Here is a 24431-nt window from a genome sequence, read left to right as displayed (position 1 = left end):
GGCTCAGTGGAGAAACGGGCGGGCGGTACCTGTGATCTCGTGCTGCCGAAGCTCATTGTATTTGTAAGACTGCTCCAGGGGCTTGATGGACGAGTGGTAGATCTTTCGAAGCCGCTGTAGCACCACTGGGGGCAGAGAAGGGTGAAGGGTTAAGGTCTGGCAGGGGCTTCGCAGCTGTGGCCCCATCTAGAAGGCACTCCCCCTACACACACCCCTGAAAGTCACCACAGCACTTCTGTTTTTCCATTTAGCCCTCTGGTCCTTCCCCTCAACAGTTCACAGCACCACCTCGGCCTGCGGCTACCTTGAGGTGCTGGGAACTCCAGCTCTTTCTCTCTGCCCCCTACCGCTACCTGCCTTAGGATCAGAGGCAAGCAGGCATGACCACCCCAGTCCTGCACCTTTCACCGCATCCCTGGCATCCTGGGAGGATTCAAACATCCCAAAATGTCTTCTTGGGAAAATGTGGCTCCAGGGAGAAAGGGCTTGTGGGGTGAGGTGCAGGGAGGGATGAACTCGGAGCCGTGAGGGTCAGGCTCCCCAGCTGCCCGTCAGCGGCCTGTCTCCTGCTTTGGCCAGAGCAGACCCCGGCCTCACCCTGAGCTCTCACTGGCTCGATTAGGAGACAGAAAGCCCTGCTGACAGCCTTGGGTTACTATGAGGGTGAAATGGAATACCAGACATGAAAGGGCTTTATAAACTGTAAAAATTGAAGCCAGTGTGATGAACAACCTTCCCCCGGCCACGACTCGGACACTGGCACCGTCAAAATGACCCTGATGCTGGGAAAGATTGAGGGCAGGAGGAGAAGGGGGTGACAGAGGGTGAGATGGTTGGATGGCATCGCCGACTCAATCAACACAAGCTTGAGCAAACTCCAGGAGACAGTGAGGGACAGGGGACCCTGGCGTGCTGCAGTTCATGGGGTCCCCAAGAGTGGGACACAACTGAGCAACTGAACAACAACCATCCCCAGGTCGCAGCTCTAAAATGTGCATCCCCAACTGGTCCCTCTGTTTGGATCACCTTTCCTCCTTCCTGCCAACCCAGAGCCCTCCAGCTTGGACGCTGCTCACAGAGCCTCCTCCACAAAGAGAAGCACTCCCCTCCCTTCAACTCCAGGGCTCTCCTCCTCCCCTGGGGTGTCTGCCGGCCTCAGCTACAGACTCAGAGGTTCTGCCTGGCCACTGGCCCCAGGGATCTCCCCTCTCCACCCGGCCCCACCCAGCTCCTGCCTCTGGTTACCAGAGAAGTCATCAGCTGGCTTGTCCTCATTCAGCATCAGAGTTTTCTCGATGTGGGAGCGGTCCCTCAGCGGGGCTTCCTCACTCACATCCTCCGCCTCTTCTGGGGAAAGAAGCAGAGATGGAGGTTAGGGCAGAGTGAGGAGCCATTGGCTCTGGGGCTCCCTCCAGTCAGGCAAGCTGGGGAGTGGGCAGGGTGGGGCAGGATCGCAAGCAAGTGCTGACCGGAGCCAGTCCAGGTTCAACTGCACGGAGCTCTGTCTCTAGCAGGGACTTTGAAAATCCAAACTCAACATCTGTGAAGCTCCACGATCCATTTTAGGTATTCAGCAAATGTTGACTGAGCACCTACTATACACGCGCCAAGCACGGAGCATTGTGCTGTGAATGCCGCGGTGCCCCAAACTGACCCAGCTCTGCCCACGTGGAGTTTTCCACAGTCTGCGGGGAGACAGGGAGAAGTAACCTGGAAAGTAATACAATTACAGGCATCGATGATGATGTGGCTTTGGGAGGAAAGTGTCCGGAAGCTGGGAGGGCCTAAGACGTGTGCCTATGACATTTCAGCTGGGGAAGTTGGAAAATTTTCTGAGGGTTGCCTGTGAGCTGAAATCCAGGACAGGAGAAGGAGTGGTTTATAGGAGACTGACTTTCAGGTTCTACGTGGACCACTGGCTTGGTCAAGTGAGCATTTCATCAGGAAGAGCTGCTACAGGGAGTCTTGGGGAGCGGAGGGGGAGTAGGGAGAGGGGGGAGGGAGTGGGGGTACACTGTTGCTTCTGATCCAGCAAGAGGTGCCCGTGACCACCTGAGGCTCCTAGGGAGGGGTGCTCATATTCCCAGGCCTCTTAACATCACAGCCATTTTTTTTTTTTATCCTGGGCTAATTGCGCAAAGAATTTTAGGTGATGGAAGGAGGATGGACCTGGCCCGTGGGAACAAGGGGAGACCAGTTCCAGGAGGGATGGGAGCAGAGAATAATCAATGTATCTTGACAGGGTGATCTTTTCTGCGATCAGACCCAGATCTGGGAGGCCAGGGGAAGGGTCCCCCATTGCAAGTACCCGACCAGTGTGGAAATGAAGTTCTTGCAAGGAAACCTACCAGTGTGGAAATGAAGTTCTTGCAAGGAAACCTGCTTTGGAAACAAGACTGACTCCAGTGCCTCCGTCCTACAAGCCAATTCCTGGTCCAGGTCAGTGTACTCAGTGGGTGAGGCCATGGCCAGTGCTGGACACACCTCTAATGCTGCCCAATAACTTAGGTCCTGCCCACTTCCATCCCCCCACCCTGTCCCCTACCCCTGAGGGTGGCCGCTCCAGCCACTCATCTGCAGGACAGACATCTGTGGGACAGACACCTGCTGAACGTACAGCCAGCCCAGTGTTTCTTATCAGGATCCTGACATGACCTAGTCTTCAAGGGGAGGTCCCAGGAGCTAGCCGACCATCGTGGTCCCCCATTGCCCCTCACACCCACCAGCCTGCCTCCCGGCCTCAAATCCTGCCCCTGTGTCCCTTGTCCTTGGGGTTTAGGCACTGGTCTGTGTTAAAGGAGGGACTCTAACGGATAAGTTTCTGATGGCCTAACTCAGATGTAACCAGGTTCCTCTGGGCCCTCCAGGGTGCAGGCTCTCAGTGCGTCTCTCTGAAGTGGGGATAAGTGATTAAGGAACAGCCCGGAGGCACCCAGAGGGCCGGGAACCCCCATGGGGCCTCTGCCCCACGACCCCCGCGGTTGCCTGGAGGCTCTCCCGCCCGCCCTGCGGGTCCCTGTCTGCCCCTACATACAAGACCTCCGGGAAGACTGCAGCCGCCAGAATGCCCGAAGCAGCCCCCTCCGTCGAGGTGCCCGGCGGGCGGGGGGAGGTGGGCAGCCCGGGGACGCCCCCTACCCTGTGGCCCCTCCTCCTTGGGCTCCTGCGCGTCGGCACCCTCGGGCGATTCCTCCGGGGACCCCTCCTCCCCGGGGCTCGCGCTTCCCGCTGCCGCGTGGGCTCCTTCCCCAACTTCTCTCTCGGCTTCCTCCTCCTCCGAGGCGCCCCCGGCTTCTTCCGAACTAGCCCCGTCGCCGCTCTCCTCTTCGTCGCCGCTCTCCTCTTCGGATTCTTCACCCCCCTCTTCTTCAGAGGAGGCCTCGTCCGGGTGCTCCGCGGGTATCCCCTCCGCGGGGCGGTGCTCCCGGGAGCCCCCCTCCTCTTCGCGCGCGGCAGCGTCTTCCGCGGCCGCGGCCGAGCTGAAGCTGGGTTCCGCCTGGTCCTCCGTCCTCTGCGCGGCTTCTGCGTCCACATCCGCGGCTCCATCAGGCACTTCTGGCTCCTGACCGGGCCCTGGGCTGCCCTCCCCTCCTGTCTCGACCTCCTGGCTGGGAGAGTCCCCTGCGTCCTCAGTCTCTGGGGACCCCGCCGCTGCTCCCTGCGCGGGGTCTTCCCCTAGCGCCTCTGCAGCTTCCTCGGGGACCTCGCCGCTCCCAGCCGGCCCCTCCGCCTCCTGTCCTGGGCCCTCTCCGGAGCTGAGCTCCCGCGCCCCTTCCTCCTCCCCGGGCTCCCCCTCCCCTCCTGGGGGAAGGGCGCTCGCTGCTCCCGGCGGGCCCGCATCTTCCGCCACGGGCCCCACAGGTTCCCCTGGGGCAGCAGACTCGGAGGCCGAGGCGTTGGAGAGGCTGGCTTCGGGATCGGGATCGGGATCGGGATCCGAGCCCAGACCGTCGGCGGCTGTCTTCTCCGAGCTCCCATCCTCCCCGCCTTCTGTGGGGTGAAGGAGCGGGCGCGTCTCTCCAGGGGCCGCCTCTGACCGAAGCGCCCTTTCTTTCTCCTCTAGACTTGCGTCTCCGGCAGAGAAATGATTCTCCAACAAATTGCCAACATCTTCCGTGCCACCCGAAGCGGAAACTTGCAGTTCTAGATGATCAGAACACGAGGGGTCAGTGTCATGGGGTTGGCACGCGCTTTGCTTCTCACAACTCTAAAAACAGCCTGTCTGCCGGAGGGAGAGCGGTGCGGACCTGCGGGGACGGTGGGGCTCCTCCCTCCCTGGTCTTCGGAACCGCCCCGCGTGGCCGGCAGAGCGGGCGTGCCCCTCTCCTGACCCGAGCCTGGGCTCTGAGCGAGCAGCTGACCCGCTCCAGCCCCGCCCCGGCCTTGCCAGCCTCCCCCGGGGGGATGGAAGCTGGGCGCCGCCCTTCCAGTCCTTCCTCAACCGCGCGGGCGGGCACGTGCAGCCTGGCTCGCCCGGCAGATCTTTCCAAGACAGGGCCGATGGGAACTGCCACCCCTGGTCAGTTCCTAGAGTCATTAAGCAGCGTGCTTTTTATATTGCTATCAGCAAAGGAGTGAAAACAGGTGCGTGCGGGCCAGGTCCTCTTAGGTTACGGGGCACAGCACTCGGGGGATTACTTACGGCTCTCAACCTTATTAAGTCACACATCCAACTCTGTCCTCTTAAGGGCAAGCATCTGCTGGCCTCTCTACCTTAGATTAGAGGGGACGTGTGGCAGGAGGAGATACCCTCGCGGGCAGGCCTGGGCTTCCTGATGGCCTTCGCCAACTCCTTCCGAGGGGATCCCCTTCTAAGGGCCAAGGGCTTTAAGGGGAGAGCCAGGGGCACTGGGAGGGCAAAGCAGAGGGCAGGTAGGGGCCCAGAATGTGCCTCTGTCAAGGGACGAGTGTGATGCATCTGGACAGTGGGGTCAGAAGAGAGGGTGGGGTCTAGTCCTTCTGAGCCTTCCCGCCCAGGTGGGGACGTGTTTAAGGAGGAGCCCTGCAAAGTGGGTCATCGCAGGCACATGGGGATGAGGGCGAAGTGGGGGCCCTGCCTCAGGGTTGCTGAGACGCTCCTGGGTCTCCCTGGGTTCACAGGACTCTTTCTGAGGAAGGAGCATCCTGCCTCAGTGCTGGCCCAGCTCTGCCTCCCACAAAGAAAAGCCACTTCTTGGGGGGTACCCACCCCCTTGTTCCCTGAAAGTTGGGGGAGCCTCTTAAGGGCCAGGCACAAATATTTTCTCATTAATCCCCACAGACACAATCTGCTATCAAATTCAGAAAGATGAGAAGTTTGGGTGCCTTTCGTTATAAAGGAGCCCGTATATTGATGTAACACTCCCCCCACTCACATTTGTGACCCCATTCACCTCCCTTATTACTATCAGCCAGATTTCAGAGCTGAAGGTCTAGAGAAAGTGTTTGATTTGCCCAAGACACCAGATGGCTAGTGGGCAAGCGGAACCCAGAACTGCCCACTCCTTGTCCAGGCCTTCCATGCCATGCTATGTTGAGGGGAGCACATGGGAGCCCCTTCCTACTGGTACCTCTGCCCTCCCTGGATGCACCCACTCTGGCTCCTGGATTGCAGGCTGGGACCCTGCCTGACCCCCCCCCCCCCCAGAAAGTGCTGTGAAGAGGTCCATGGGGAGATTTGGGTATGTTCAGAATTCCTGGTCCCTTAGTTGGGGAGCTGGAGGTAACTCATTAAAATTTTCTTTCATTACCACCTGAATACCTGTAAGTCCTCATTCCTCTGCCTGAATCTCTATCTGCCCTGCCCCCAGCCTCTGGGGAAAATAAAAATCTATGGCAGGAATTTGGTTTAACCCAAGAGATTGACAGGCCTTTGAGCAGCAAGATAGATATATAGATATCATATGAGATACATTTGGACAATTAGTGTGCCAGGCAAATGCTTGAGCCCTGGATGCATAAAATATGAACTTGATCTTACTCTATTTGCTTGCTTCTGTGAAACAAGTCTTACTCACCCCCATTTTACAGATGAGAGGACTGGAATCAGAGGCACTGAATGTCTTGCCCCCAACATCACGCAGCTAGCAACCCGCTGAGGCCATTTAACTTTGGAACTGCAAAGGAGATCGTCTGATCCTGCAGCGGGGTTCTCCCCAGCCCCCTACCCCACCCCGCACCCCTGCCAACACTCCTCAGCCTGTGGTCCAGGCACCTGCAGCATCAGCATCACCTGGGAGAGACGCCAACTCTTAGGCCCCAGCCCAGCACCACTGACTCAGGATCTGCATTTGAGCCACTCACTGGTTGCACATTACAGTTCGAGAAGCACCAGTCAACCTGAGCCTAGAAAACTGCCTCTAAACCAGTGGTTCTCGCCACTGTCTGTACATGGAAACACCTTTTCTTGATCCCACTCCTCTCCCCCTCCTTGAAGGTTCTCATTGAATTAATTAGTCCAGGGTGTAGCCCCAGCATCAGGACAGTTCAGTTCAGTCACTCAGTCGTGTCCGACTCTTTTCGACCCCATGAACCGCAGCACGCCAGGCCTCCCTGTCCATCACCAACTCCCGGAGTCCACCCAAACCCACATCCATTGAGTCAGTGATGCCATCCAACCATCTCATCCTCTGTCATCCCCTTCTCCTCCTGCCCTCAATCTTTCCCAGCATCAGGACTGTAACCCCCTCCAAAAAATTAGGTGGGGGGTGATTCTACTCAGGGATTTCCCTGATAGCTGAGTTGGTAAAGAATCCGCCTGCAATGCAGGAGACCCCAGTTCAATTCCTGGGTCGGGAAGATCTGCTGGAGAAGGGATAGGCTACCCACTCCAGTATTCTTGGGCTACCCTTGTGGCTCAGCTGGTAAAGAATCTGCCCACAATGCAGGAGACCTGGGTTCGATTCGTGGGTTGGGAAGACCCCTGGAGAAGGGAAAGGCTACCCAGCCAAATAACCCTGACCCTAAGGCTTCTGCTCCTGGCCTCTCTCCACACATGTGCCCATTGGAGGTGTCCAAATTAGATGGGTCACCAGGGCTTGGCATGTGACCTTGGAATAACAGTGGTCAGGGCTTCTCCTCTGGGGAGTCCAGCCCCTTTCAACAGGCCCTGACACCCTCTACTGTTAAAGTGGTTGATGCTGGTGGTGATGATACTGAAGATGGTGATAATGGTGATGATGGCGATGATGGTGGTGGTGGTGATGCTGGTCATGATGATGGTGGTACTGAGGATGATGATGGTGACTGTTGTCGTTCAGTCGCTAAGTCGTGTCTGACTCTTTGAGACCCTATGGACTGCAGCATGCCAGGCTTCCCTGTCCTTCACTATCTCCCAGAGTTTGCTCACACTCATGTCCATTGAGTCGGTGATGGCATCCAACCATCTCACCCTCTGTCACCCCCTTCTCCTCCTGCCCTCAATCTTTCCCAGCATCAGGGTCTTTTCCAATAAGTCTGCTCTTCTCATCAAGTGGCCAAAGTAATGGTGACAGTGATAGTGATGGTGATGTGATAGTGTTGATGGTGGTGATGATACCAGGCTGAACGGACTCTGGGTCTGACTACCTGCAGCATTTCTGCTGTTCTCAGAACACCCTCTGGCCCAGTGGAGGTGGGAGGGCTGCATCATCTGAAGGGAGATAAGGCGCTTTGCACTGCTGTGTGTTTCCGCACCTGGGCCCTAGACAGGAACTCAAGCATGTGTGTGTGTGTTGACTTATGTACATCCATACTCTCCCTGGTTTTTATGACTTAGCGCCAAGCTTCCCCTGCCCTTCCAGTGACAAACAACGAGGGTGATGACTTCATGCCCCATGATCTTCCTTCCCAGGCTAAAAATAACTTCTCTGAGAGAAAGTCTTTCAATGAAACAAGCTGTGCCATTGGGTGTCCAGAGCTCAAAGCCCAGGAAGCAGCTGTGCCATTGGGTCCAATCTCTCCTCCTGGAAACAGTTCAGAGGCTTAAAAAGCCTCTGGTTAAATTTAATTCAATTCTGTGAAATCAAACCAGGGTGGTCTTATCACCCACCCTGACTTCCTTAACTTCTTGCAGAAGCCCCCCAGCGGCCCCAGAGGAGGGGTGGGGGGCACAGAGGACCCAGGACACCCTAACCAGGTTGAGAGCCTGGTGAGATGGGTCTCAATCTCTCCCAGGACATGCAGTACCACACTGTATGTGCTGCTGCCAAGGCAGCTGCCCAAGCCCTGGGCAAGCCTGGGTGCTAACGTCAGCGTATGCAAATAGCAAGCCCCCGGCTCAACCCTGGAGATCAAGGAAGGCCCCTGAGCTTGACAGGTGCCCCGGGGCAGAGCACAGCATAAACTGGCTCTGTTTTCTCTCCTGACACCCTCTCTGTCATCAGCCTTTCTCTGCGGGAGTCAGCTTCTCAGCTGCTACCCTGCCCATAGCCTCAGTGGGGGCCCCAGGCTCAGTTCCTCTCTCCACTCTCCACTGCCAAACACCAGATTTTTTTCCTAGCTCCTAACTCTTCCCAAATGCTTTCACAGGGACTTAGATTACTGTGGAGTTGCCCGGGGCCTTGGTGAGTCCAATACAGAGGAGGAAGCTCTGGCCGGGGAGCTTTAGAGACTTGCTCAAGGTGAGGGGTAGGGTTGGGACAGAGCATGGCCAAAGGTCATGGCCCTCAGTCTAGAGTTCTTTCTGCTCCCACAGACCATGTCCCATGAGGTGCTAGGGTTCCATGGAAGGGTCTAGGGGGTGAGGGGAGATGAAGGAGCTAGGGTTCAGCCACCCCTTGGTACTTCCTGCCCAGCCAGCTCTCTTTGGGTCTGTCTGCCCTACTGCCTAAGGCGGGGAGAGGTGTGACAACCACTATTCTGCCTCCCCTGCCTTTTCCCTGAGAATTCCTCCTCTTGCTTATTTCCTCCAACAGCCCAAGAAGCCTCCCCAACAGCATCTTTTCACTTTGCTGATCAACATGCACCCGGCAGGGAGCTAGAGGCCATCTGACCTTCACGTTGAATTTCATGCTTCCCCTCAAATAGCTCTGTGTTCTCTACTCCCCAGCCGTCCTCTGAGGCAGGGAAAGCAAGGATTATTAACTGATTATTCACTTCTCTGGAAAGGAGGAAGCAGACACAGGAAAGTCCAGTGTGGGCTTGACAGGCCACCCAGGGATGGACTAGCATTCTCACCAAGAAACAACACCCGAGATCTCTTGCCTGTGACAAGTGGTATCCAAGCCTGTCGGCTTTCCCGACATAGATACCCCGTCTCCAGGGTTGGGTCAGTGTGAATCCGGGTGTTTCACAAGGTGATCCTAATGAACACCCGAGTGTGAGAAGGCCTGCTCCAGGCCACCCCCAAGTGTCAGGGAATCTGAGGTTGGGACTGGACCTCAGGAGAAAAGAGATCAGCACCCAAGATCTTTTGTTTGATCGACCTGCTCTGGCCAACCCCTTCATGGACCAGAATGTAAACTCGGGTCCAAGCTCCCGAGTCTCTTAGCACGTATTTCAAAGCATCTGCCGATGTGCCTTATCTGTCTGAACTGAAGCCACTGAGTCCAAAGCCACATGCAGGTAAAATATATCATTACTCATACACAAGGATGCACATGCGTTAAAAAAAAAAAAAAAGTCCCCGGGGGCACAATCCCTTTCCACTTCTATCTCCAGACACGTCTGCCCCCAGGAGCCAGGAATACTGGTCAGGGTGCCCAGGGAGTCCCCCATCTTTCACCAGGCTGTCCTCTGCCCAGACACTTGGACGTCTCACCGGTGGTGCCTCAGGTACAGCAGAGAGGACTTCAGAGTCCGTGTTCGCATGGCCGGGGCGGCAAGCTGACCCCTCTGCATCCCTGCATGCTCCTGAACTGTGCGGATGGCAGCAGCCCCTCTGGCATCACATTTTTTCTCAACCTTATTTTTTTTTTTTTTTTAAGTTTTGAAAACTTTTATTTTACATACAAAGAGCTAGTATTATTTCCGCCTAGGGGTGATGTGCTGGATGAGCCATCTAAGGAAGTTCAGTTAGTCCAACTTAATGAAGCCGATGTCCTTCGCATACTGGCGGAAACACTGGCGGCACATATTGAGGCCGTATTTCCGGATCAGACCGTGCCGGTTTGAGCAGACCCGGCAAGAGCGAGAACCCTGGCCGAATTTTCTCAGATGGCTCCAGTAGAGCTGCTGGTGACCCATGTTGCTTTCTCGGTTGCAACGAGGTAAAAGGAAGGCTCAACCTTATTTTAAGGAGTAAATATTCACCGCTCAAGGCCCCTTGTTCCTTCGCTTCACAAGTGAGACTTCAGATGGTTTACAGATGCTGATGCTGGAAAGGAACTTAGGAGGGAAGTGCCCGCCTCCCCCTGGGGACCCTAAGGCCCTCCCCCTTGCTGTTCTGTGGACCCCTCCCTCAAGGGGCCCCATCAGGCAGCCATTCTCAGAAGGTTCTTTGGCTTCCTGGCCAAGCTCCTAAAGTCAAGGCTAATCCCACCAGGACAGCTTGTCCCAGGCTGGACTCTAGCCCCAAAATGATTCACCCAGGGCATGGGGCAGGATGACAAGGGCAATGGCCAGTGGGAACCATGGGATAGGAGGTTAAAGGGGACCTCCTCACAGACCAACTGGTTTGATTTCACTGGTCAGGATCCTAGAACTCTGATAAATGATTATCCCAAGACCACAGGGCTAGTTAGGCTAGTCAGCAGCGGGCTGGTTGAAGGACCCAGCTGTCTACCAACTCCAAGTCACATGCGCTGCCCCAGTGCCTGGTCGCTACCCCCGACCTCGGAATGAGAGGGGGTGAGTCAACCTCAGAAGGACAGTGCCTTCTCAGCCTACCCTCTTCTTCCTTGCTCTGAAAACCATGCTCAAGACTTCAACACAATTGTTCTTAACCCATAAAGTCCAGAGACTGACAGAATAACTCCATCCCCATTCCCCACCCCTAATTCCCAGGAATTCTTAGTTCAGGAGGTACACTGGGAAATTCACCCAGGATTCCACAGTCGTGGTGTATACACTGATGCCCAGAGGATTCGTGGATAAGGGTAAGCACTCACTCTCAAAAGGCAAATACCTTTGGAAGAAGTAGGACATTAAGCCTTAAGCCCTGGAGGGGGGCGACTGGACACTCTATGGAGCACACGGCTTTCCCTGTCTCAAGGGAGCACAGATCCTCATAGGAGTCATTGGCAATACTTCCTCCATTCAGAGGGGCCTAGCTGGGCGGGAGGGGAAAGGCAGGGGGTAGGGACACAGGCTGGATTCTGAGATGGGCTGAGGTAGGCAGGTAGCTTCCCCCACCTCCACCTCCCCACCCAAAGAAACAACCTTCCTGGGAGCACAAGGACCACCTCTGGGAGGACTGACTGATAGTCTAACTCTGGGGCACCGGACAAGAAGCGACCTACTGGGGGCCAGAGGAGAGTGGCTCCCGGAGGCCCCTGTCAGATGGACGCCTTGGGTTCAGCTCAAAGCCGTCGTCATGGGCTTGGCAGGTGGGGGAACAAGGGCACACCTCCTCCCAAGGCGGGGGAAGTCAGCGTGGTTCTTGAGCTAAGGAACTTGATCTGACACCTTCCTGGGCCAGGCCCTCATCTCAGGGTTTTCCTTTGCCGCGAGACTCAGAGCCAGACTGATCCTTCTGGACTCTCAGTCAGAAGCCAGGAGAGCTGGGCTCTGCTCCTTGACATCTTCCTCACCGCCCATGCAGTTAGTATATAGGCTGCCCCTCACTGACTTGCACCCAGCTCCTTCCCCCCATAAAATGCAGCAGGGAACGACACCTGCTCTGCCAACCTCTTCAGAGTATTTTAAACTTCAGGTGATGTTTAAAACACTCTACGGGGAATTCTTCAGCGGCCCAGCGGTTAGGACTTGGCACTTTCACTGCTGTGGGCCCAGGTTCAGGGAATTAAAAGCCCGAAAGTTGGTACAGAGCCAAAAAAAAAAAAAAAGCATTCTACAAATGTCAAGTATAATAATAATAATTTCCTAGAAGCGCAAAGATGCCAGGTTGAATCCCAAGTTCACTGGCTAGGGCAAAACAGAACTGGCTTCTGCCGGGAGCCACCCTGGCTCACTTGCACTCTCCTCCTCTCAACCTTGTTTCTAAGGGGTCCGTCCGTGGGCCAGGTGAGGTCTTTCTGCCCCGGGTCCTTCTCCCCCTTTTCCAGCCGGAAGCAGCTCAGAGAGAAGCTGGGAGTGTCCCTGCTCTCTCCGGTTCCCGCTGGCCTGGGAGAGGAACGAGGCTGAGCTGCCGGCACTCCTGTGCCCGGACTTTCTCCTGCCGAGCCCCAGGCTAACTCCTGCGGTCACTGACTCCCACTTCCACGCAGCCCCGACTCACTCAGAAACTTTCACGACCATGCACGGCTCCCCCTCTGTCCTCTGCCTCCCGGGACCCTCCCGTCACTCCGAGGTGACCCTGCGTTTCACCCCAATGCAAAGACATGTGGGGGGCCACGTCGGCATGAGGATGGGCGAAGGCCTCTCCCCGCTCTGGGAAATGGCAGCACAGTGGGAGACCGGCCAGCCCGGGGGCCCGAGGAGCCTCGCCACCATCCCTGTGACCCGTGAGCACTGGGAGCATCAAGCCCTTCAGGAGCAACTCGGGCCTCGAGACACAGCTCTGGCTGCACCTGAGCCAATTGAGGGCGGCCCCAGCTCCCGCTCAGCGGCACTTGGCTCGTCCTGCAATCAGAGCTCGGGTTGGGGGAGACACCACTCTGCACGGCCCAACTACCCGTCCCTTGGCCTGGCCGCCGCCAGCAGCCCCGCCCCCTCAGCAGCCTCAGAACCCCTCCCGCCTGCTCGGGAGTGAGGCGTCATCCTTAGCAGATCCCACCCCCAGGGCCCCCCCCAGCCCTAGGTCCGCTCAGAGGAGACTGCAGAGGAAGGTCAAGCCAATGGGAGAAGCTGGGGCAGCAGCAACACAGGGGGTACTCCATCCTGTGGACACTTCCAGAGCAACCGCTGCCCACAGCCACAATGCCAGACCCTCTGCCTTCTCTCCCAAAGGGCTTCCCCACATTCGAGACTGACAGGTTCTACCTCTGAGTCCTTAGGTTCATGGCCCCCGAGCTCGTCTCGTTGTTCAACCTTAGGGTGGTTTTCCTATTACAGCCTTGTTGAACTAAAAGGAAACTTAGGAATTCACTAACCCAGCTCTTTCATTTCACAGATGAGGAGACCAAGGCCCAGAGACCGAAAAGAACCTGCCCTTATGTTGCCAAGCCCCTTGGGGCAAAGCCAGATGTAAACGGATGGCTCCTAGGCTTCTAGCTCTGGCCTTTCAGGAAGGCTCCAAACGGCAATGGTGTCCTTGTCAACCTGATATTTCCAACCCCTTACAGCCAAGTCTCACCCCATCCCTGGGGCCCGGTGTTCCTGGGATCACCCATCCACTCCCCTAAAAAGTGCAGCCTCCCAGAAAGGGCCAGGGGAGGGCGCTGATATCAGGCTGGGGCCCTGAGCACAAATCCGGACAGATACTTGGAGAAGGCCTGGGGTCACAGAGGAAGGGCAGAACACCACCTCCCACCCACTGCTCCGTGAACTGCACCAACCCCCAAAGCCTCCAGAGCGTTGCTCATCTGGTAATGGGATGGTTACCAGAGCAGGTAACCACCCGTTACCCTCAGTCATAGCTCCAGAGCTTGGACTCCATAGACAAAGATGTCTGGAACACTCAGGCTGCTCTCTGGTGGGACGTTCTGGAAATCCACATCTCCTCTGGAAGCAGACTTGTTTCCCGTTTGTAGCCTCAGACACGTGGGCCGCACTTTGCCAGGAAGTTTAGGGTCTGGCTTCCTCTCAGGACCTCCCCACTCCCGGGAGGAATCATGAAGGCAGTTAAACCTGAGAGCAGCTTCCTTCTTGCGTGAACCCAATGTCACCGAGGACCCGGGTAGTCCTTGTCTCTTCAAACACTAAAACCCCAGACGGGGCTCTGACCATGTAGGAACCTCTTCTTCCTCTGGTACCTGGTGGTCATACAGAGGGCCAGGGCCGGTCACCGACTCCTCAGTTCTTGGGTCTCTGCTGGGGAGGGGAAGGTCAAGGCCAAGGGCAGGACAGAGGGTGGGGCAAGAGCGAGTGAACATTCCGCACACACTGTCCCCAGGGTGACCCTTCCTGGTCATCGCTGCCAGCCAGGCTCCACCAGACTGCACTTGAGGATCCAGCAGGCCGCCTGCCCAGGGGGCCGCCCACCCTCGCCAGACAAGACTCCCAAGTCCCTGCACAAAACCTGAACCTGGTCTTGTATTCCTTTCCTGAAGTTACTGTAACAAAGTCCTGCAACCTGGTGGCTTAAAGCAACGGAAACGTATTCCCTCATGGTTCTGGGGCCAGAAGTCCAATATCAAGGGGCCCTGTTTCCCCAAGGTTCTGGGAGCGGTGCCTTTCTGTCTCCTCCAGCTCGGACGGCTCTCAACAGCCCTTGGCTCGTCAATGGGCACCTCCAGTCTCACCCAGTCTCGCCCTGTGTCAATCGTGGCCTGTTCCCTGTGCCTCCATTCTTTGTCTCTCCTCCTCTTCCTCTCAGGACACCAGTCACACGAGCTAACTACATCTGCAACAAGCCTATTTCCAAAAGTGGCCGCCTTCTGAGATGCTGAGGTTAGGATTTCGGCATATCTTTTTGGGAGACACGACCTAACCTGTGATGGGTCTGCCGACAGCCCAGGCCACCACGCGCCCGGGACGCTTTCTGCTTCCCGCAGATCTGGCTGCAGGATTTTGGGTCAGCCTCCCCAACACCAGCCGGTTCCTCTCTCCCCGCTCCCCAGTGCTGCCTGGCTAATTCCAGCTCCCACTTCAGACCTCAGCTTCAAGGCCGAACCCCTGGGGTGCATCCCTGGACTTGGTACTGAGGAGCTTCTGCTCTGCGTCCCCACAGTGCCTGTCAGCCAATGTGACAGCCCCCTTTTTTTTTTTTTTTTGACTACACCAGGTGTTAACTGCAGCATAAGGGATCTTTTGTTGCAGCATGTGAATCCTTATTTGTGGCTTGTGGGATCTAGTTCCCTGACCAGGGATCAAACCAACACACCCTGCATAGGAAGAGTGAAGTCTCAACCACTGGACTAGCAGTGAAGTCCAGAGTCTGTTTTTTTTAATGAGCACCCAGGTGATTCTCACACATGCTAGAATCTGAGGACCACTGTCCTTGGGCTTTGAACTTGGCAGTCAACCTATACCCATCTTCCCAGGAACCTACTGGGTGCAAAGTGTGGACCAGGCCTGCCCCTTGTTCTGCATCCCAGCCAACAGCCCTTCTAAAATGACGCTGATGGTCGCCCATTTCTGTGAATACACTAAAAACTATTGAATTGTGCACTTTAAATGGGCAAATTGTATTACACGTGAATTATTATATCTCAAGAAAACTGTTTAAAAAATAAAGCATCTGCAATTCTTTTCTTTCTCCAAAACTTTAGTTGAACCTTTGGTCTACCTTCAAAATCTCTCCTCAATCTAATCCTCAATCTTACTGTTTCCCCGCCAGCAGCTCTGACCCCCTGCCCCACCCCTCCAGCAGCGCCGCCAGCCCAGGACCCAGGTAGGCAGGCACTGTCATCTCTCACCTGGATTATGGAACAGCCCCTCCCTGAGCCCCATGCCCTCCTCTGCACACACCCTCTGAGCCCTGTTCCCCATCACCCACTTCTATCTGCTTTGCTCTTCTGGGAGTGCCAGGCCCCCCCTGGCCTCCCTGTGCTGTGCTTTCAGCTGGGGGTGCTCCCCGCACTGCCTGGCTATCTCCCATCCTCCCCTGAGTCCTGGCTCCTTATCACCTTCTCTCTGAGGTCTCCCTGGCCACCCTGCTGAGGCTGCCTCCCAACCCTCTGTCCCCTCTTTCCACCCTAGTCTCTCTTTCTTCACTGCACCTATAAAAGTCTAAGAGACCAGATAACTTACTTATCTGACTGCCTGGCTATCAGAGATTGTATGTCCTGGCATCTAGAACAGCCATTGGATGGAAGGATGTATGGATGGATGGACAGATGAATGGATGAATGGATGGATGGGAGGAGAGGATAGGTGAATGGTGGCAAAATGTAAGGCCTGCCCACAAATCAGAAAGTTCAAAGTTCCAGAAGAGAGGAGTTCAGAACCAGGATTCAGAACCACAGAAGCACCCGTGGGTGGAGGCACTTAACTGGCCTATTACTTTGTGACCAAAAGGTCCTAGGAGTAGCTGCCAATGTGGATTCCTGAATATAAAGACCCTCCCCTCAAAGACAGAGCAGGTAATTGGAGGGAGTGGCAAGCAGGGAGAGAGAACTTTCGTCCTGGCAGCGGAAGCTCAGCGCCAGACAGGGATGTGGACCCCAGGAGCTCGTTGCAGGAGCTCCTAGGGTAGGGGTAGGGCATTTGGGTGTAAACTGGATTCACTGGTGAGCATTTCTGGAAAGGGGAGGGATGCTGGAGACTTGCCCCCCACCTCTTCATCCCTCCAGAGCCAGGACAAACCACAGAGCTACAACCACCAGCTTCCAGAGTTGGCTGACAACCCACTCTCTGGGTTGGGGACCCCTAACTCCACCCCGAGGAGACCCAGAAACATTGCAGATGGGGGCTCCTTCCAGTGAGGGCAGCACAGGAGGCTGAGAAGTGAACCCCTCATGGATGGCGGTGGAGGGTCACCCAGACGTTCCTTCTGCATGTGACGTCTGCTGAGTATTAGGCGGGCCCCCCATCCTGCTCCTCTCTGGCCACCCCCACCTCAGGAGACAGTGCAGAGCTGGGATGCAGGCACTCCTGAGGGAGTTTGCTGGTTCTCAGTTCTCTCTGCCTCTCTCCATCACACAACAGGCCGCCAGGAACCAGACCCCTGCCCTCCAGATGCGCCAGTTCCAACTCACTCTGTACCTGGGCACACGTGACCAACCACAGGGAGCTGGAAAATCCTCCCCACGATCCTCCCCAGGACCACCACTAGGCAAGACACTGCTCCTGAAATCCCCTATCGCCGGCCAGCTGTCCGTCCATTCATTCAACACACTCACCCTGGGAGTGTCCACAGAGCTCCATATTAGCCTTTGGGGACAACTGTGTGGGCCGTGGGGCTGGAGAGGGGACCAAGGAAACAGGTGTGACAACCTGGGAGACAGACGAGAACTGCCCAGAGCCAGCAACAAGGGAACTTCTGGTGGTCCAGTGGGTAAGACTCTGTGCTCCCAATGCACGGGGGCCTGGGTTCGATCCCTGGTCAGGAAACAAGAAGATCCTAAATGCCGCAACTAAGAGTTCCCATGCCACAATCAAAGATCCTGTGTGTTGCAGTGAAGACTGAAGACCCTGTGTGACCCAGCTGAGACCTGGTGCAGCTATTAATAAACAAATAAATAAGTATTAAAAAGAGAGAGTGTTCTGTCTAGAATCTCAGGATGTGACATTATTTGGACATAAGGTCTGTGCAGAGGTGATCAGTCAAGGTAAGTTCATATGGGATTACAGTGGACCCTGAGTCCAAGACTGGTGACCTTATAAGAGGGGGAGGAGACACACAAAGGAGAGGCCGTGTGAGGACACAGGCAGAGATCAGGGAGATGCACCCAGTAGCCAGGAAAGGCCTAGGCCTGCTGGACCCGCCAGAAGCTGGAAGAGGCAGGAAGGAATCTCGCCTAGAGCCTCAGAGGGAGCGCGCCCTACTCGCCCCTTGACTTCGGACTTCCAGCCTGCCGACTGAGAGAAAATGAATTTCTCTTTTTTGATGTATACTACCATGTGTGGAGGGGCCTCCCCGGTGGCTAGGCAGTAAAGAATCCACCTGCAATGCAGGAGATGCAAGAGACATGGATTCGATCCCTGGGTTGGGACGATCCCCTGGAGGAGGGCATGGCAACCCATTCCAGTATTCGTGCCTGGAGACTCCCAGAGACAGAGGAGCTTGGCCGGCTACAGTCCATAGGGTCTGCAAAGAGTCGGAAGTGATCGAAGCAACTTAGCGCACACATGCACCACGTGTGAAATGGAGAGCCGGTAGGAATTTGTGGTATGACTCAGGAGACTCAAACCGGGACTCTGTCGCAACCTGGAGGGCTGGGATGAGGTGGGAGGCGGGAGGGAGGCTTAGGAGGGAGGGGACATATGTATACCTGTGGCTGATTCATGTTGATGTATGGTAGAAACCAGCACGATACTGCAAAGCAATTATCCTTCAATTAAAACAAATTCTCTCTTGTTTGAAGTCACTTAGTTTGAGGTCATTTGTTACAGCAGCCCAGGAAGTTAATACAGGAACCAACACCCGAGCCGGCCCTACGAAAGCCTCCCAGCCGCTCTGAGGCTACACTGGTCATGCTCCCCAGCCCCGGGGCCCCGTCCCTGCTCCCACTTACTCTGCAAGCTCTGGCCACTTATTTTTAGCCCCGATTACACCTGCCTTATATGGCTCCCTGCTCCTATCACCAACAGGGACGGCCTGCCCTCCCAGTCTGTAAGCTCCCTGAGGACAGAATCCGAGGATATCCACAGCGCCGAGAAGGGGCGGGTGTGCTGCTGATGAGATCCTCTGAGTTGCTCGCGTTTCATGATATTCGAGGAAACCAGAGGCAGGTGTCAAACTACAGAAATACTGTCCGCAGTGAGGGCCTGTAATCACTGTCACAGCCCTTCTAACCTTAAAAAGTATCTGAGATTGAAAAACATCCTAAGCATCCGATAGCTGCTTTCTTATTTTAGTCATGTAACAACCCCATGCTGTAAATAGGGCAAGTATTATTCCACTCTACAGGCAGAGCCAACAGGTGCCGAGATGGTAGGGGGCTCGCTGGTGAACTGTGACGATGCCGGGGCTTGTTCTGTCCTCGAATCTCAGAGTCCATGCCGCCCCCGCCCCCGGGCACCCTCGTGGGCAGCCTCAGGGGAGGGAGGTCTGGGTGGAGAGGACACCGGCCTAACTACCCACTCCAAAATGAAACTCAGGCAGGAAGAGACAGGAGAAAGAGGCGGATTCGCCGCTAGACTTCTCTTCCTGGGACCCCTGGGACCCAGGCTTCATCTTCTGGGAGCTGAGGCCAGGATGGGCTCCCCCAGGTCACTGCGAGAGCTGTGACCCCTCCCGATGTTTCCAGACCCCTTCCTGGGTCCCAGGGAGTGTTGCTGGTGTCTTCAACCTCCTGGTGATAAGCTAGAGAAATAAATGGTCTTCTATTGCCTGACCCTTGATTAATAAAGCGTAGGAGGAAGTTCGGGAAAAAGCAAGTAACCAGCAATGCCTGGAAGTGTCTCTGGCGGGGGCAGTGTGGATTTACAGGGCAGGCACCCATGGAATCAGAGGTGTTTGGGGGACCTAGAGATCAAGGCAATGGCTTTGTGTTAACCTATTGCCATCTAGGGAAAACTCTATGGAAGGCAACTGCACTGGACAAGGTCCTAACTGAATGGCCACTTGGAGGAGAACCAGGGGAGGCAGGTTTGGCAGCGGCCTGGGTGGGGGGGAGGGATGGCGGGGCCCCCACACCCCAGGGCTCCCCCCTGGCCTGGTTCTGAGCGGGGCTCCCAGTGCAACCCTCTTCCCGAGGACCCCAAACTCCAGGCCAGACTTTGCCTGCACCTGTTTGAGCTCAGAATGCAGTCCCTGCTCTAGAAGGATCCAAAAATATCTGAGAGGGAAGGGAAGGGGAGGAGCTTACTGGAAGGGGAGGGGCTAGAGCATGCTGAGGGCTTAGGGAGACAGCGGCTTGGCTCAGCATTCAAGACCCTTTCCAGCGGGCTCCAGCCCATCAGGTTGGTCTGGTCTCCCTGAACGGGAGCCCCACGTTCTAGCCAGAGCTGCCCTCATCCTGTTCCTGCCAGCACCACGGTCCGAGCTTCCCTGCTCCTGGCTCTGATTCCCCAGCTCCAGATGGCCCCCCGCCCTACCCCCTCTCTGCCTGCTCGAGTCATCTCCTCGTTCATCAGACATTGCTAACTGCCTCCAGTGAGCCAAGTGCTGTGCTGAGGGTCGGCGATGGAGCGGTGAGCAAGTTAAACGGACGCACAGCCCCGGCCTCTTGGAGCTGACAGCCGCTGAAACCCTGCCCTTCCGTGAGGCCAGACCTCCAGCCCTCCTCTGAACTCCAAACAGAGCTGCCCGGAGTGTTAGTTACATCTTTTTTTCAGTGCGTGTCATCTCCCCAAATAGAAGGCAGCGCCTCAGGGCAGGGGCATAACCTGTTCCTGCCAGCACAGCGTGGCCAGCCTGGACGTCACAATGGGCACGGCCTGGCTTCTGGGCTAGAGAGCTGGGCCTTTCCAAGAGGGACCCCCTGCCTGCCTAATCGTTCCTGCCTCGATCCTCCAGCCCCCACCCTGTGCAATTACCCAGACCTGCCCTTCCTCCCCTCTTCCTGCCGTGTCTGAATCCATGTTGCAGCCTCATGCCTCTTGCTGATCACATACTGCCCATCACCCCGAATCATGTGTCCAGCCTGATTCCCGACCCAGGGCCGCATTGCCTGTTTCTTCAGGGGGCTGTGCTGAACCCTCCTCCCCAGGGTTGGCCACACAGTCTGCATCGTCCTGTGCCCTTGAGCACTCTGAGCTGACAGAGGACTCAAGGTCAAGGGCCCTCAAGGTTGTGGAAGACAAGGACCCCAAGGGCCAGAGGAGAAAAGCCTCTTCTTATCACTTAACAGCCTTGCCATGAACATGGGGAGCCTGCCCCCCCTGGGCCAATGTCCCACCCGAAATCCTTCTGGGTCCCGGCTTGGGAGCTGGACAGAGCAACAGCGACTGTGCCTTCCTATGGTCCCAACGACGTGGTCCCAGGAAGGACAGGCTCCTGGGACGGCACCAGGCAGGAGCTGCCCGCCAGCCCCGTGGTCTCGTGGGCTTCAGAACTGGGCACACCCACCACCAGCCTCGGGCTTCCCAGGCAGCTCAGCAGCAAAGAATCTGCCAGCCAGTGCAGGAGACCCAGGAGACACAGGTTCAACCCCTGAGTCGGGAAGATCTCCTAGAGGAGGAAATGGCAACCCACTCCAGTACGCTTGCCTGGGAGATCCAGGGACAGAGGAACCGGACAGAGGAAACTGGTGGGCTACAGTCCCTGGGGCTGCAAAGAGTCGGACGTGACTCAGCGACTAAACAACGACGACGACACCAGTCTTCCCTCCACTCCAGCCGGGGAAGAGCCGGAGGGCGGCAGAGGCAGATGCTGTAGGCCCTGCCAGGGGTGTGAATGGCAGACCTAACAGCTCAAGCATTTTAACAGCAGACTCCACCACCCCAGCCCCTCACCTTGAGGACGGGAGCTCAGGAAAGGCTGAGCTGGAGGTCTCTAAGGGGACAAGGAAGTGACAGGCAGGCATGAGCCCACGCCGGAGGGTGCCTGGGACCTTGACTCTAAACAAATCCGTCTTCACGGCTGGAGAGCGATGAGGCTGAAAGCAAATGGGACGGGATGTCCCTGAGCCCTGAGAAAGATACATCCCAGGTGACACAGACCAGGAAACGGATGTCTCCAGAAACTCAGCGCAAACGAAAACTGACCCATCCCATTGCCGAATTATGCTACCCCCTTTACCTCCTGCTGAAGACAGCAAGGCTGGGGGTGAGCAGCGGGTGGGTCCTCTAACCAGGGAGCAAGTCCTACAGCTGTGGCCACCGTAGCCCCGGTCCACTCCCTGTCTCCCTCCTTCGGGGTCAGGTAGAGGAAGCCCTGCTCTACAGCTCAGGATTGGGAACTATCTATTGCCTCAACGCCGTGACTAGGGACTAGGGTAAGACCTTGCCCACCAAAGCAATGAGAATTTCTGCGTTAGAGATGCATTCCTTGAGCTAAAATCTTCTCACTCCTTTCAAACAAAAAGTGACTTGGGAAAGTGAAAATTTAAGTGTTGAGCCATTAGCCCTTGCTGGAATGAGTTTCAGGGCACGTCTCATGGGGACAAAGCAGGGCCAGTGTCCGGGGAAAGAAGGGAACCTCCAGGGAGAGAAGGGAAACTCCAAGGAGAGAAGGAAATGGGCAGGGCAGAGGCAGGCGTCTGAAGCCATGTGTCTGAGTCCAGAAGGCTCCTGAGAAGGCAGGTGAGGAAGGTGGGAGGGTCTCTGAGGGCCCTGGCCGCCCAGAGCAGATCCTGAATTCTCTCAGCCCAAAATGAGTCTTGCCAATGGGCCAGGGAGCCGCAGAGGGAGGCCTTGCAGCCACCTGGAAAACACCCAGAGGAAACCTGAGCCCAGCTGCCTCTGGGCCCCGTGCCCTGCACCGTGCCCTGTGCCAGCTTCCCCCAAAGTAACGGTTCCTACAGAACCGAACACTGCGCTTCCCAGGAGCAGGTCGGTTCGCGTCTGTGGAATGAACACCTTGGGACAGAGCTTGGCGTCGGGTTTTGCCCCCTTCTCTGCAGCATCTGAAGGCTCGAGAGGGCTGGTTCACCAACAGCGCGAGACCAACGTTTGCTGTGATGAAAATGCTGATTCACTGGCCACCTCCTGGCCTCATCTCAGCTGAACTGGACAGCAGGCTCTGGTCCGGGCCCTGCTGTTCGATCCCATACATCTCAGGACCACTGGCCTCCTTTTCTACCTCAAGGGGTTCTTGGTCAGCTCTGACTGGTTCTTCCCCTCCATGGCCCTCACCCCGCTCCATAGCAATCCCCTGTTGTAGACCAGGATCCTCACTTCCTCATTGAGCTCTCTGGTGGGCACAGGCACTACTGAGTGAACCTCGAGTGCGCGGGGGGGGGGTCCCTCTGTGGTCCCCCCTCAAACCCCCTCGGACCTGTCCACCTCACTCTCAAACTCTGACGCCCACCCCACCCCCCAGTTCATCAACCCTTCCCGCGCCTCTGCATCCTCCCCGTTGGCCCAGGAACATACCGCCTCCTCTGCAGACTCAGCCACCCCACCTTCTCTCACGGTTCTCTAGCTCTTGTAGACTTAATATTGAAAGTCTCTCCCAGTGAACATGCCTCCACATCCTCACTGAGGGACCAGTCCGCAGCCTCCTGGTGTCCAAGCCAACGCCTCACCTTTCCCGGCCTCTCCGCGGGACTCACAGCCTCTGCAGGAAGCACCCTGTCCTCTGCTGCCAGGTCACGCCTCTGCCTGGATCTCATCCCGTCTTCCTGAAATCCATTTATCTTCTTCCTCTTCCTACTCCCCGGGGACTGGTCCTGGACTCTCTTCTTTTTCTCTCTCTGCAGCAGCATCCTTGGTGATCTCATAGCCTTGCCCTCATCTTTTCCCAAACTAGCCTCATTTCTGGATCCCCAGACCCGACCTTCCTCCTAAGCTAACCATCTGCATCCAGGCGTTCCCCCAGGACCCAGAATTCATAATGATATCAGGTGACCTTTTAAATCGGTTCTTTTACAATCCTGGTCTCTTCTCATTTTTCTGGCAAGGTTCTGCCTGCAGTGGCCTACACAATACCCTCGGGGGCTCCTTCCCGCTCAGCTCACCAGGCTGAGGGGTCCAGCAGATTGTTCCCCAGCATCAATCTGGGGGGGCCTGCAGTGGGGCCTGCCCTCCAGTCTATCCCTCTCCCTTTCCCTCGCCAGAGTACACATCATCCCAGCTTGGTCTACTCCTCCCTACAAACAACTGCCAGACACACTTTTCCAACCCCCCCCCCCATGATTACTTGCCACCCACAGAGCAAAGCCCCCTCCTCAGTCCAGCTCCCCTCACACTCTGGCCCCAATTCAGCCTCCCGGATTCTCCACAAGCCCCACCACACCTTTCCTCCCCGTGACCCTCCTGGGTCTCACCTGAGCCCCACCTTCCCTGATGCATGAATGTGCTCATCCCTGCTTTTCCTCGGCATTCTCTTCTGAACCCTATGCTTCTTAAGGCCCATCTCAGACAGTCCCTCACCTGGAAGACGTTCCCTGTCCACTCAGACCCACTTCCATCCACCCCACCCCATTTACCTGGACCTCCCTAAGTACCGCGTGTGTCTTCTTTGTGTGTGCATAGCCACAAGGGGGAGGATGCCCTACCTCCCCCAACCCTGGACTATAAGCGTGCCAGGCACAAAATGCCTATCTGCATTCCCTCGGCACCATACCTGCGAACCAGCTGGTACACACTAGATCCGGGATGATTTAAGGGAGGTGTTTGAAAGAAAGCATTTTGCATCCTCGAGCAGTATTTAAATGGAAGGGATGGTGAGTCTGTCTTTAGATTGGATTTGGAGTAGAGGGGTGCACCCCATAGTGGCAGACCCCTTTCACCCCCTGCTTCCAGCCACACCCCTCCTTCCAGATCAGAAGGCATCGTATCTATGCGCTGTCCTGATCCCCCAGCCCAGGTCAACAGAGGAACGGTCCACAGCGATCAGGCTCCCTCCTGACCACCACACCTGATTGAGCGCCCCAAGGCCAGGTGGATGCAGCCAGCCTCGCCGGACCCCACTCGGGTCCAGGATTCCAGCTCTGGCCCTTGAGCAGTGTGAGCCTCACTGCCACACCCACGTGGGAGGCAAAGCCCGCATTTCCCAAACCGTGGTCCCACAGGCCACCAGGCTCGGTGCCCACATCGGGGGG

At 56.4% G+C, this 24431-nt stretch overlaps 2 protein-coding genes across 5 annotated transcripts in view; both read right to left on the bottom strand.

Moving 5' to 3' along the window:
- The window catches only part of SRL (sarcalumenin), a 37828-nt gene that overhangs the window by 10333 nt on the left and 3064 nt on the right, over positions 1–24431 (bottom strand). The window contains exons 2-5 of one of the 4 annotated variants that reach the window (XM_043455429.1): positions 4064–4143; positions 3139–3755; positions 1246–1347; positions 30–125 (exon numbers count right to left, since the gene is read on the bottom strand). In XM_043455429.1, the coding sequence (XP_043311364.1) occupies positions 30–125; positions 1246–1347; positions 3139–3755; positions 4064–4110 (862 nt within the window). In that variant the 5' untranslated portion in view covers positions 4111–4143. Of the gene's footprint in view, positions 1–29; positions 126–1245; positions 1348–1469; positions 3119–3138; positions 4144–24431 lie in introns of those variants that run through there. The other 3 variants (XM_043455428.1, XM_043455431.1, XM_043455430.1) reach the window with 3 other exon arrangements.
- LOC122433025 (40S ribosomal protein S29-like) lies at positions 9867–10173 on the bottom strand. Its single transcript, XM_043455432.1, has one exon. The coding sequence runs from the start codon at positions 10141–10143 to the stop codon at positions 9973–9975; it is 171 nt and encodes a 56-aa protein (XP_043311367.1). The 5' UTR covers positions 10144–10173; the 3' UTR covers positions 9867–9972.

Source organism: Cervus canadensis, chromosome 32 (assembly GCF_019320065.1).
Source record: "Cervus canadensis isolate Bull #8, Minnesota chromosome 32, ASM1932006v1, whole genome shotgun sequence".
Lineage (NCBI taxonomy): Eukaryota > Metazoa > Chordata > Mammalia > Artiodactyla > Cervidae > Cervus > Cervus canadensis.
This window is presented reverse-complemented; position numbering and strand designations above follow the sequence as displayed.

Bases quoted from the DNA above. Each gene is read 5' to 3' on its own strand.
- LOC122433025 (XM_043455432.1), bottom strand. From the start codon at position 10,143: ATGGGTCACCAGCAGCTCTACTGGAGCCATCTGAGAAAATTCGGCCAG.